The 11,373-nt window shown below is 41.8% G+C and overlaps 1 protein-coding gene across 3 annotated transcripts in view; it reads left to right on the forward strand.

Moving 5' to 3' along the window:
* The window catches only part of NCLN (nicalin), a 28,023-nt gene extending 19,393 nt beyond the window's left edge, over positions 1-8,630 (forward strand). The window contains exons 12-15 of one of the 3 annotated variants that reach the window (XM_056518066.1): positions 60-220; positions 835-888; positions 6,653-6,731; positions 8,077-8,630. In XM_056518066.1, coding sequence (XP_056374041.1) covers positions 60-220; positions 835-888; positions 6,653-6,731; positions 8,077-8,136 — 354 coding nt within the window. In that variant the 3' untranslated portion in view covers positions 8,137-8,630. Of the gene's footprint in view, positions 1-35; positions 221-834; positions 889-6,652; positions 6,732-8,076 lie in introns of all 3 variants that reach the window. The other 2 variants (XM_056518064.1, XM_056518065.1) reach the window with 2 other exon arrangements.
* Positions 8,631-11,373: the final 2,743 nt, after the last annotated feature.

The raw sequence follows: 11,373 nt of genomic DNA on the forward strand, positions 1-11,373 counted from the left end.
CTAACTATACCATTGCTTTGATGTCCTTTATCTAGAATGCTGTGTTTTCTGTGCAGCAGGTCCAAAAGGAGCAGTTAGAAGCTGTGATGCAATGGCTTAGCAACCAGCCTCGTGCGGCACAGCTTGTAGATAAAGACAGCAGTGTACTCAACACTCTGGAATATTACATGAGCCGATACCTGAAAGATGTCAAACTTTATCATGTCAAGGCTGATAAAAGGTAAATAAGGCATGCAGATGGGGAGAAATGGTAAAAATGTTTTTTTTTATTTTTTTTATAATTTACTTTTAAGTATAAGCCTATAAACACTACTATATAAGCATTATCCAGCCTTTAAAAATAAAAAGCCTAGTCTCAGCTTAGGCCATAACGGTTAGATTGGCTGATGTCTAGCTTCCAGCACTCCCACCCATTAATGTTTTATGGAGCTGAAGTGCTCCTGTGTCATGTTTCCAAACTACTTGAAGTGACAGTGCAAATCACTGCAGCATTGTTCACTTGAATAGGATAATGCTGCATTGCCGTGCACCACTGCTATAAAGTTGTGCAATTCTAAGTACAAACTGATGTAAACAATAATAAAAAGAAAAAGCTATGGCCCCTTCAGATAACTGATTGGCAATACAAAGGGTTGGCTAATAGACAATCTTATACTGATTTCCTATCCTGAGCATAGGCCACCATTTTTAACAGTTGGCTAACCCCCTTTAGAGGTCTCAGAGGTATAGTTTTTCAACCATAGTAAGTAATTTTGTATTGCTAGAAAACTCCATGACACTTTGTTTGGAGTCCCACTGCTATGTATTTTATTCCTTTTTTTTTTTTTCTAACAGAGATCCAGAATTTGTGTTTTATGATCAGCTGAAACAAACTATGAATGCATACCGGTGAGTATAAACTAAGTCTAGACTTCAATATTATGCTTCAGCTTTCATTAATTTTGTTATCTAAAAATATATGCTTATACAGCATAGCACCCCTTAAGGACGCAACATTTTTTTAAAATTTTTGCATTTTTTTCTCCTTCTAATTGCCATAACACTTCATCTACAGTTTTCATCTACAGACCCATATGAGGACTTTTGCTCCGCCTATTGCACTTTGTGATAATCAAAGTTCAAAATTTATTGCCAAATAAAAAAAATAATAATAATATATTGTATGAGAGGCAAAATTGAAAAAAAGAGCGCCATTTCCCAAATTTCTGGGTTTTCTGTAATAATGACAGGTTATCTTTTTCTGTAGGTCATTCGATCACTGTAATACCTAGTTAATATGGGTTTGAAAAAAAAAATTAAAATATGTATACCGTATTTATCGGGGTATACCACGCACCGGCCTATAACACGCACCCTCATTTTACCAAGAATATTTGGGTAAAAAAAGTTTTTTACCCAATTATCCTTGGTAAAATGAGGGTGCATGGGTGTGCGTGTGTCTACCACGATACACTGTTTCTTACCCCGCAGAAGCCCCCCAGGAAAGGCAGGGGGAGAGAGGCCGTCGTTGCCCGCTTCTCTCCCCCTGCTTTTCCTGGGGTCTAGAGCCCTGCTACCGCCCCTTCTCTCCCCCTATCTATCGGTGTCGCTGCCCCTTCTCTCCCCCGTCTATCGGTGTCGCTGCCCCTTCTCTCCCCCGTCTATCGGTGTCGCTGCCCCATTGCTGGCGCCGACAGACAGGGGGAGAGAAGGGGCAGAGGCACCCATTGCCACTCGTCATTGCGTCTTGCAGCGCATAGCAACGACGCAGGGGATGCACACCGGAGGCCTGAAGCAGCGCGGACCCGACCCCGGCAACAGGTAATTATACAACCGGGGATGGGGGAGGCAACGGGGCAGCTTCGCCGGCAACGGGTGCCCCTGCCCCTTCTCTCCCCCTGTCTGTCGGCACCGATAGACAGGGGGAGAGAAGGGGCAGTGGCGCCGATAGCCAGGTAGAGAGAAGCGGCAGCAGCAGGGCTCTAGACCCCAGGACAGGCAGGGGCAAAGAAGCCGGCAGTGGTGGCGGTCTCTGCACCTGCAAAAGCCGCTGCAGTTCAATGATTTAAAGCGCCCGCTTTAAATCATTGAACTGCAGCGGCTTATCGGCGTATAACACGCAGACTTTAGACTAAACATTTTAGCCTAAAAAATGCGTGTTATACGCCGATAAATACGGTAACTTTATGCCCTATAACCTTTTTTTTTTTTTTTTCATTTATGGGGCCGCTTGAGGGCTAATTTTTTGCACTGTGATCTGTAGTTTCTATATGTATCATTTTAATTTTGATGGGACCAAAAATCTGCAATTCTGGACGGAGATGTATCTTTTTTTTCCATATTTTATATATATTTTTTTAATTATATTTTACTAATTTGAAACGTTTTGTTTATTTTTCTTCGCATTAATTTGTTTGAAAAATAAGGAAAAAAGGATGATTCAGTTTATTAACAATTTTTTACTTCATTGGGGGACACCGATACTATCGAGTATATGCTCTTGCCACTAGGAGCCGCTGACAGTAGGAAAAAGTCGGCTCCTCCCTGGCAGGATATACCCGCCCACTGGAAGTGAAGTAATCCGTTTTAGCTAGTGTCAGTAGGAGGCAAGACACACGTCTGGAGTTATCCAGACCTGGTATTTTTCTTGTTTTATAGTTAGAGTTTTTTTTTTTTTTTTCATTTTATTTTCCGTTTTCAGGAGCATGGCGCTACCTGTTTGGCCTTCTGCGATGAAGGTGCACGGTACATATAGTATGGACCGTTAACCCCTTCTCGCCAACAGCCAGGGTAGTACCTCTGGCCCGGGTCCCCTCTTGCCACTGCTCATCCCACTATGACAGCCTGGCATGATGCTGTGTGGCTTTAAGCTGGCCGAAGACTCAATCAGGTGAGTATGAGAGGACGTCTTCCCGGTAGGTGAGTATTGCTTCCCTAATCTCCCTTCCCTTCCCAGGCTGTGCATTCATCCATCGCATCAGCAGCGGTGGTGGTTGCACTTAAACCTGTGCGGCTCTCCATCGCCCAGCATTTACACTTTGCTAGCGGCCATGATGGTCGGGCAGGGAAACGGAGCATGGCTCCGCCCCAAGTCGCCTCTCCTGCAGCGTGTGAAATAGCGCAGAGTTTTTCTTTTCCTCCTTACCTTACTATGTAAACCGGCTGCCATTATATCCGAGCCGGAGGAGTTGGGGCTTAGCTCCGCCCTCCTCTCCCTCTTCAGCAGCTGGGGACATTCCTTTTTATTCTTCTCCATTATCGCCACTTGCGCTGCAAGCTGACAGCCCTGGTCTCAGCCCTGTCACGCACTCTCCGGTGGTGGGGCACGTGGGTACGACATAGGGGAGGAGTCGGCCAGCACGCATCCTCCTCTTTCCCTTGGCCTGGCAACTATTGAGTTCATCATAAAAATAAAAAAAGTGTGTGTATGTATATATATATATATATATATATATATATATATATAATATATATATATATATATATATGTATATGTGTATATATATATATATATATGTGTATATATATATGTGTATATATATATATGTGTATATATATATGTGTATATATATATGTGTATATATGTATATATATATATGTATATATATATATGTATGTATATATATGTATGTATATATATGTATGTATATATATGTATGTATATATATGTATGTATATATATGTATGTATATGTATGTATGTATATGTATGTATGTATATGTATGTATGTATATGTATGTATGTATATGTATGTATGTATGTGTATGTATATATATGTGTATGTATATATATGTGTATGTATATATATATGTGTATGTATATATATGTGTATGTATATATATGTGTGTATATGTATGTATGTGTATATATATATATATATATATATTTTTTTTTTTTTTTTTTTTTTCAATTAAATCAAATCAGGTGTTACAAACATTTCCCCCCCCCTTGTACCATTTACTGACTCTCAGCTCTTGGTTGTATGCTTACCAATGAGCTCTCTCTGGTGGCAACTTTTTGGCCTGCATCCCTGCAGTCACTCCATCTCAGCCCTTCAGACAGGACTTATGTGACCCTGGCAGGTCATTACCGAAGATGCATATTCTCTTAAATAATCCTGGCGATACACATTATGCGGTTTCCCCTGCTGACTGTTACCAGGTCATGTTTGCCTCGCCCACGGATGATTCCAAAGTCCGCCACGTCGCCTTTCATTCTCGGGATGGCATTTGGAAACCTATCTGCAGTGGTTTCCACCTGTACCCCATAACTAGGGTGTTGACGGAGGAATGACCTATACCAGTAAGCCAGACTGTCGTCTGCCTGGTTTTCTTCTCCTCTCACGTCTGCTGCAGCTGGAGTTCCAGATCCCCACCTCTAGTGTAAGGGTTCCACGGAAGTGGTCCTGCACGGACATCTATTGGACATGTACTGTACTTTGAGGGGTCACGATCACGATGGTCTGCATGGTTTCCTCTACCACCTGTCATTCATCTCAGTACTGCCGTATTCGCGGCTGGAATTCCGGTACCCCACTACTAGTGCGAGGTGTCTGAAGGACTGACCCGGTGTATACTATGGACCCTATACCAGTAAGCCAGACAGTGGTCTGCATGGCTTTTCCGCCGCCTGTCACTCATCACACAGTGTTGTTTATGCAATCATGTATGGCTCAGTGAAAGCCAGTCAGGACACAGTCGGTTGTTTGGGCACTGCCATTGCTCTCCTTCCTTGGCGCAGTCTCCCGGGAGGGGTGTGTTCATCCTTCTCTTTGACAGTGTCAGTTGCACTACTCTGACACAACAGTGTTCTGGAGTAACATTCATGTACCCGGATCCTGAGAGTCCCAACTGGGTTCCCTTTGTTTTCCCTCTCTGTTCCCGTCCTGACCGGATGTTGTTTTGAACGGGGGTTCAAGGCTGGTTTTCCGTGCCCATTCCCTGGCTTGTGCGAGTACTGGGGAGTCTCCTTGTATTGGGCAACTTCCTAGGCTGCTGTGGCTGGCCTTATTATCTAGCTTGGCCCTTCTAGTTCTTAGGGCCTTAGTGATGGTTGCGGTCTCGGGCATGGTAGCATTCCTGCCCAGACTTCTCCGCGATCCATTTGTGGGGCAGTCATTCTGTACCGCACTTTTTTTTTCTTAAAGTATGTCTCCCAGAGAACTTTTGCGGTGCTGGGTTTGCAAGTCTTCTAGGAGACTCTGGAACCTCCGTTCCCTTGTTTCTACCTCTTTCCAAGATGTTTATGGCCGTTGGGCTTCCTAGACAGCCCTTTTTTTTTTTTTTTTTTTGTCTCCCTATGTTGACCATAGGTTTGAGTCTCTTCAATGGATGATCCCTTCCTTGGCTTCCTAGTCCATCATCTTGGATGGTGGGACTTTCCGGACACTCAGTTTCTGGGTCTTGGTTGTCTCTTGGACCAGGGTCTCGTTTGCGAGCCTTACGGATGAATAGGGTTTCAGTTTCCAGACTGTATTTCTTTCTCTGGTGGTTGTTATTCTCACCCTAAGCGACTGCTTTTGTACGTCCCAATAATATCGGTGTCCCCCAATGAAGAGCGACCGTGCTAAGTTTTTTTAATTTTTTTTATACTCTCTGTAAAATCTCTTTCGCGTAGCCTTCATTGGGGGCACACCGCACCCACCCATTTCTTAATTTTTGGCCCGGATCCTCTTTTCTGGTTTTTGGTTTTTTTTCTCCGGGATTCTTTTTTCTAGGGTCCTTCGGGCACATTTCTTTTGTTGGCTTCTCCTACTGCTTTGGGACAAAACTGATTACCTCACTTCCAGTGGGCGGGTATAGCCTGCCAGGGAGGAGCCGACTTTTTTTCTCCTAGTGTCAGCGCCTCCTAGTGGCAAGAGCATATACCCAATAGTATCGGTGTCCCCAATGATGGCTACGAGAGAGATTTTACGGTGAGTACAAAAAAAATCTTATTTTCTTTCTACCTTATTTTTACACTTGCAGCTATTTCCTGCAATTTTTCGATTGCCATAGCACAACATTGATCATTATCGGTGCTCCACTTAGGGTATGTTCACACGATGGAATTACTGTGCAGAATTCTGCATTAGAATTCCACAGCAGCAGAGTCCCTTTGATGTCAATGGGATTCTGGAATTTCTGCAGCAGATTTTCCTCTGCAGAAATTCCAATTTCGGAGTCCGCAGAAAGAATAGACCTGTCTATTCTTTCTGCGGAGTCCACATGGAAAGGCATTGCTGTCTACGAGACGGCGCATTTCCGAGCGGTCTTGACATCAGCATGTTCTGCCAACGCTCCACTGACTATTGAGGCTGCCTGCACAGATGGAGAAAGGAGCTTGGTGAGCGACCTCCAGTCATCCTCTCAGCTGATCTGGAGCACACAATTTAGCTGTGGTGGTCCTGATCAGATACCCTGAGCATCTGGCAAGTGCATTTTGACACTATTAGACACCACAATCAACTTTGATTGCAGTGTCTATAGGGTTAATGCAGGACCTCAACCTCATCGAGGATGTCCAGCATCAGCCGTGGGTCCCTTGGGCTGCTTATAGCCGGGAATAACCAGACATGAAGCAGAGTGCGCTTCATAGACTTTAAGCTGGGGCAGGTGTACATTTACTATAATTAACTAATTAAATTCTTACACTTTCTAAATATTTGTATGTGTTTGCTTTGCATTTTTTTCAGAGTAAAACCAGCAATATTTGACCTCCTATTGGCAGTGTGCATTGCAGCTTACCTTGGTCTAGCATACCTTGCAGTTCAGGTACATGGAGTATTTTTGTTGCTACGTGTGCATATTAGATACTGCAGTTGATCCTTTCATTTATCAACCTTTAAACTGTAGTTCATTCATGATGAATCGTATCTCTTATAAAAAGTTTAATAATAACACTAAAGATTATAGGCTGTGTGCACTCTTCAGGGATGATCTCTCAGCAGTCTTTGTTGGCTTAAAGGGGTACTCCCGTGGAAAACTTTTTTATTAATCAACTGGTGCCAGAAAGTTAAACAGATTTGTAAATTACTTCTATAAAAAAATCTTAATCCTTCCAGTACTTTTTAGGGGCTATATACTACAGAAGAAATGCTTTTCTTTCTGGATTTCTCTGATGTCACGACCACAGTGCTCTCTGCTGACCTCTGCTGTCAATTTTTGGAACTGTCCAGAGCAGGAGAAAATTTCCATAGCAAACATATGCTGCTCTGGACAGTCAGCAGAGACACTGTGGTCGTGACATCAGAGAAATCCAAAAAGAAAAGCATTTCTTCTGTAGTATATAGCCCATAAAATGTATTGGAAGGATTAAGATTTTTTAATAGAAGTAACTTACAAATCCAAATCGGATTAACTTTCTGGCACCAGTTGATTTAAAAAAAAAAAAAAAAGTTTTCCACGGGAGCACCCCTTTAAAGGGGTTATCCAGGAATAGAAAAACACAGCAAATTTATTTCAAAAACAGCTCCCCGTCTCCAGGTTGGATGTGGTTTTACAACTTCGCTCCATTCACTGCAATGGAAGTGAGCTGCAGAACCACTCCAAACCTGGAGACAGTCGGGGAGCTGTTTTTTAAAAGAAAGTAGCTCTCTTTTTCTATTCCTGGATAACCTCTTTAAAGTCCATACTGGGCTTGCTTTATTGCTTTGCATTCCTGGAATTGTCATAGTTACACAGTTATCTGATATAGTAAAATTTAAATGTCCCACAGGGGGCTCAGCTAAGCCACACTTTAAATGAACATCTAGGTAATAACTATGTATACTGCGAGATGTTTATTGGTTACCCATAGAAATTTAGTGTGTCTGTGCACTGGGGTCAACAATGAAACTATAAAAACAGATGCAGCCAGAAAGATTAACTGATATCCATAGCAGCCAATCACAACACGTACTTTACCTTGTAACCTGCACAGGTTTTGATTGACTACTGCTGCTACTTTTGTGTACATAGTTTTTTTTGTTTGTTTTTTTAAATCTTTTTATGGCTGCTTGCTCACAAACATCCCCCAATATATTTGGATTCTCATAAATATCACCACTTGGCCTGGTATAGCGTTTTCATGCTTGATATCTGTGGGTAATTCTATCTAATACATTTGGTCTTTTCACAGAACTTTGGCGTGCTTTATAAATTAGTGCAGAAAGTGGCCTTGAAACCAAAACAGATGTGAAGAATACATTCCAAGTCTCATCCATTGGCATCTGAATACCTTTTAAGAAGGGGGTTCAGCTACAACAAAAGCATTATTTTGTCGTTTTAAGCACTGGAGATTGAACTTAAAGATGGTCCTTTTTACTCCTTTGCATGAATCTCCGCCTGACGCCTTCCTTTACTAAAGTGTTTTGAGCAGAATAGATTGGTTGTTAAATATTGTGATCACAGGATGCAGATGTTACCTTCTGCCTCGGGGAAACAGACTTTTCTCTGTTGGTACTCAGGATTTAACTATGAAGGTTAAATATTTTTATGTATTTATGATCCCAGGGATTGTCCCATCATTTTTGCCTTTTTCTTTATTTTTGTTTTATTTTCATTCATGCACTGAATCACCCCTTTGTGACAATTTAATTGAAGATGATGATCAAAGTCTAAAATTAACACGGACTTGAAATGAAATCATTATGGAAATAATAAAGAAAACTTTAAAATAAATCATGTGGATGTGTATCTGTAACATCATAGGCAAAGCAACATAACTATTGTTTTATAATGACCACCAGGTCATGTATTTTCTAAAGATTTCTAAAGTACAACAGAGTACAAAAAGTATCCAAACTTATCCTGACATAGTAAGATTTATTAACCCCTTAAGGACGCAGGGTTTTTCAGTTTTTGCATTTTCATTTTTTCCTCATCACCTTCTAAAAATCATAACTCTTTTAATTTTGCACATAAAATTCCATATGATGCTTATTTCTTGTGCCACCAATTCTACTTTGCAGTGACTAGTCATTTCACCCAAAAATCCACAGCGACAAAATTGAAGAAAAAATTTCATTTTGTAACTCTTGGGGGCTTCAGTTTCTACGCAGTTAATTTTTCAGTAAAAATAACACTTTATCTTTATTCTGTAGGTCCATATGGTTAAAATGATACCCTACTTATATTGGTTGGATATTGTCGTACTTCGGAAAAAAAATCATAACTACATGCAGGAAAATTTATATGTTAAAAATTCTCATCTTCTAACCCCTATAACTTTTTTATTTTTCCGCATATGGGCCGGTATGAGGACTCATTTTTTGCGCCGTGTTCTGAAGTTTTTATCGGTACCATTTTTTGTATTGATTGGACTTTATGATCACTTTTTATTCATTTTTCATGATATAAAAAGTGACCAAAAATACACAATTTTGGACTTTGGAATTTTTTCGCGTGCACGCCATTGACCGTGCGATTTATTTAATGATATATTTTTTATAGTTCGGACATTTTCGCACGCGGCGATACCACACATGTTTGTTTCTATTTACGCAGTTTTTGCACGGATCAGTGAGATAGGGGTTCGATTGCTCAAGCCTGTAGCTCAGGCTTGGAGCAATCAATCGACGATCGGACCACACAGAGACAGGTAAGGAGACCTCTGCCTGCGTCCCAGCTGATCGGAACATCGCAATGTCCCGATCAGCCCGACTGAGCTGCCGGGAAGCGTTTACTTCCGCTTTCAGCCGCGGCGGTCAACTTTGATCGCCGCGTCTGAAGGGTTAACAGGGCGCGGCACAACAATCGATGCCGCGCGCTGTTAGCCCAGGGTCCCGGCTATGATTAGCAGCCGGGACCGACGCGGTGTGATGCGGGGTCACGGCGTGACACCGTTTTAAACACCGCGTGTAGGGCGTACAGGTACGCCCTACGTCCTTAAGGTGTTAATATAGGTAAAAATTGCATTTTGAGTTTGTACCGAACTGTATAGAGTACATGCACTTTCTTGAGAGTTCGATATGACCTTGAAATGCATTGTGTTGTGCAATACTTTTTACCTTTACATATTAATAAATCTTCCTAAGTCGAGATAAGCACCAAGTTTGGATACTTAGTGTTTTTCTTTTTATCTGTTCTGGACTTTTGCTGAATCCTCCGGGGAATCCAGGCTGATCCTAAGCAGCTGACCTGCACATGCTTTCCTTATATGCCTGAAAAGCATGAGCACAATTACCATCTTTTGTCTTAAGTTACACTTTGATGGGGAACTAGGAGCACACTCAGCCCTTTTCTTTGTAATCTTTCAGTAAGGGTACGTTCACACATACAGGATCCTGCGCAGATTTGATGCGCAGGATTTGGAACTGCCGATTAGAAGCTGTGCTCAGTCATTTAGTTTATATTGAAATCTGCAGCAGAAAATCCTGTGCTTCAAATCTGTGTACGTGTGAATGTACCCTAAAAGATTTTTAAAAGCAATCATGGTTTTGTGACATTAAACCTTTTTAGAGTTGTGACAATGTAATTTCAGTTCCCTTACTGCTATTAACTCCTTAAGGACGTAGGGCGTACCTGTACGCCCGGTGTTTAAAACGGGGTCACGCCGTGACCTTGCATCCCACCGGGTCGGTCCTGGCTGCTAATCATGGCTGGGACCCTGGGCTAACAGCGCGCGGCATTGATTGTTGTGCGCGCTGTTAACCCTTCAGACATGGCGATCAAAGTTGACCGCCGTGTCTGAAAGCGAAAGTAAACGCTTCCCGGCAGCTCAGTCAGGCTGATCGGGACATCGCGATAAAATCGCGATGTTCCGGTCAGCTGGGACGCAGGCGGAGGTCTCCTTACCTGTCTCCGCGGCGTCCGATCATCGATTGATTGCTCCAAGCCTGAGCTACAGGCTTGAGCAATCAAGCCCCTATCTCACTGATCCGAGCAAAGCTATGGCTTTGCAGGGATCAGCATAGGAGATCAGTGTGTGCAGTGCTATAGCTCCCTTTGGGACCTATAACACTGCAAAAAAAAAGTGAAAAAAAGTTAAAGGTCATTTAACCCCTTCCCTAATAAAAATTTGAATCACCCCCCTTTTCCCATAAAAAAAAAAAAAACTGTGTAAATAAAAATAAACATATGTGGTAAATGTCCGAACTATAAAAATATATCGTTAATTAAATGTCACGGTGAATGGCGTGCGCGCAAAAAAAATTCCAAATGCAAAATAGTGCATTTTTGGTCCCTTTTTTATATCATGAAAAAATGAATAAAAAGTGATCAAAAAGTCCAATCAATACAAAAATGGTACCGATAAAAACTTCAGAACACGGCCCAAAAAATGAGCCCTCATACTGGCCTGTACGCAGAAAAATAAAAAAAGTTATAGGGGTTAGAAAATGAGAATTTATAGCATAAAAATTTTCCTGCATGTAGTTATGATTTTTTTCCGAAGTACAACAATATCCAACCTATATAAGTAGGGTATCATTTTAAC

Source organism: Hyla sarda, chromosome 1 (genome assembly GCF_029499605.1).
Source record: "Hyla sarda isolate aHylSar1 chromosome 1, aHylSar1.hap1, whole genome shotgun sequence".
Classification (NCBI taxonomy): domain Eukaryota; kingdom Metazoa; phylum Chordata; class Amphibia; order Anura; family Hylidae; genus Hyla; species Hyla sarda.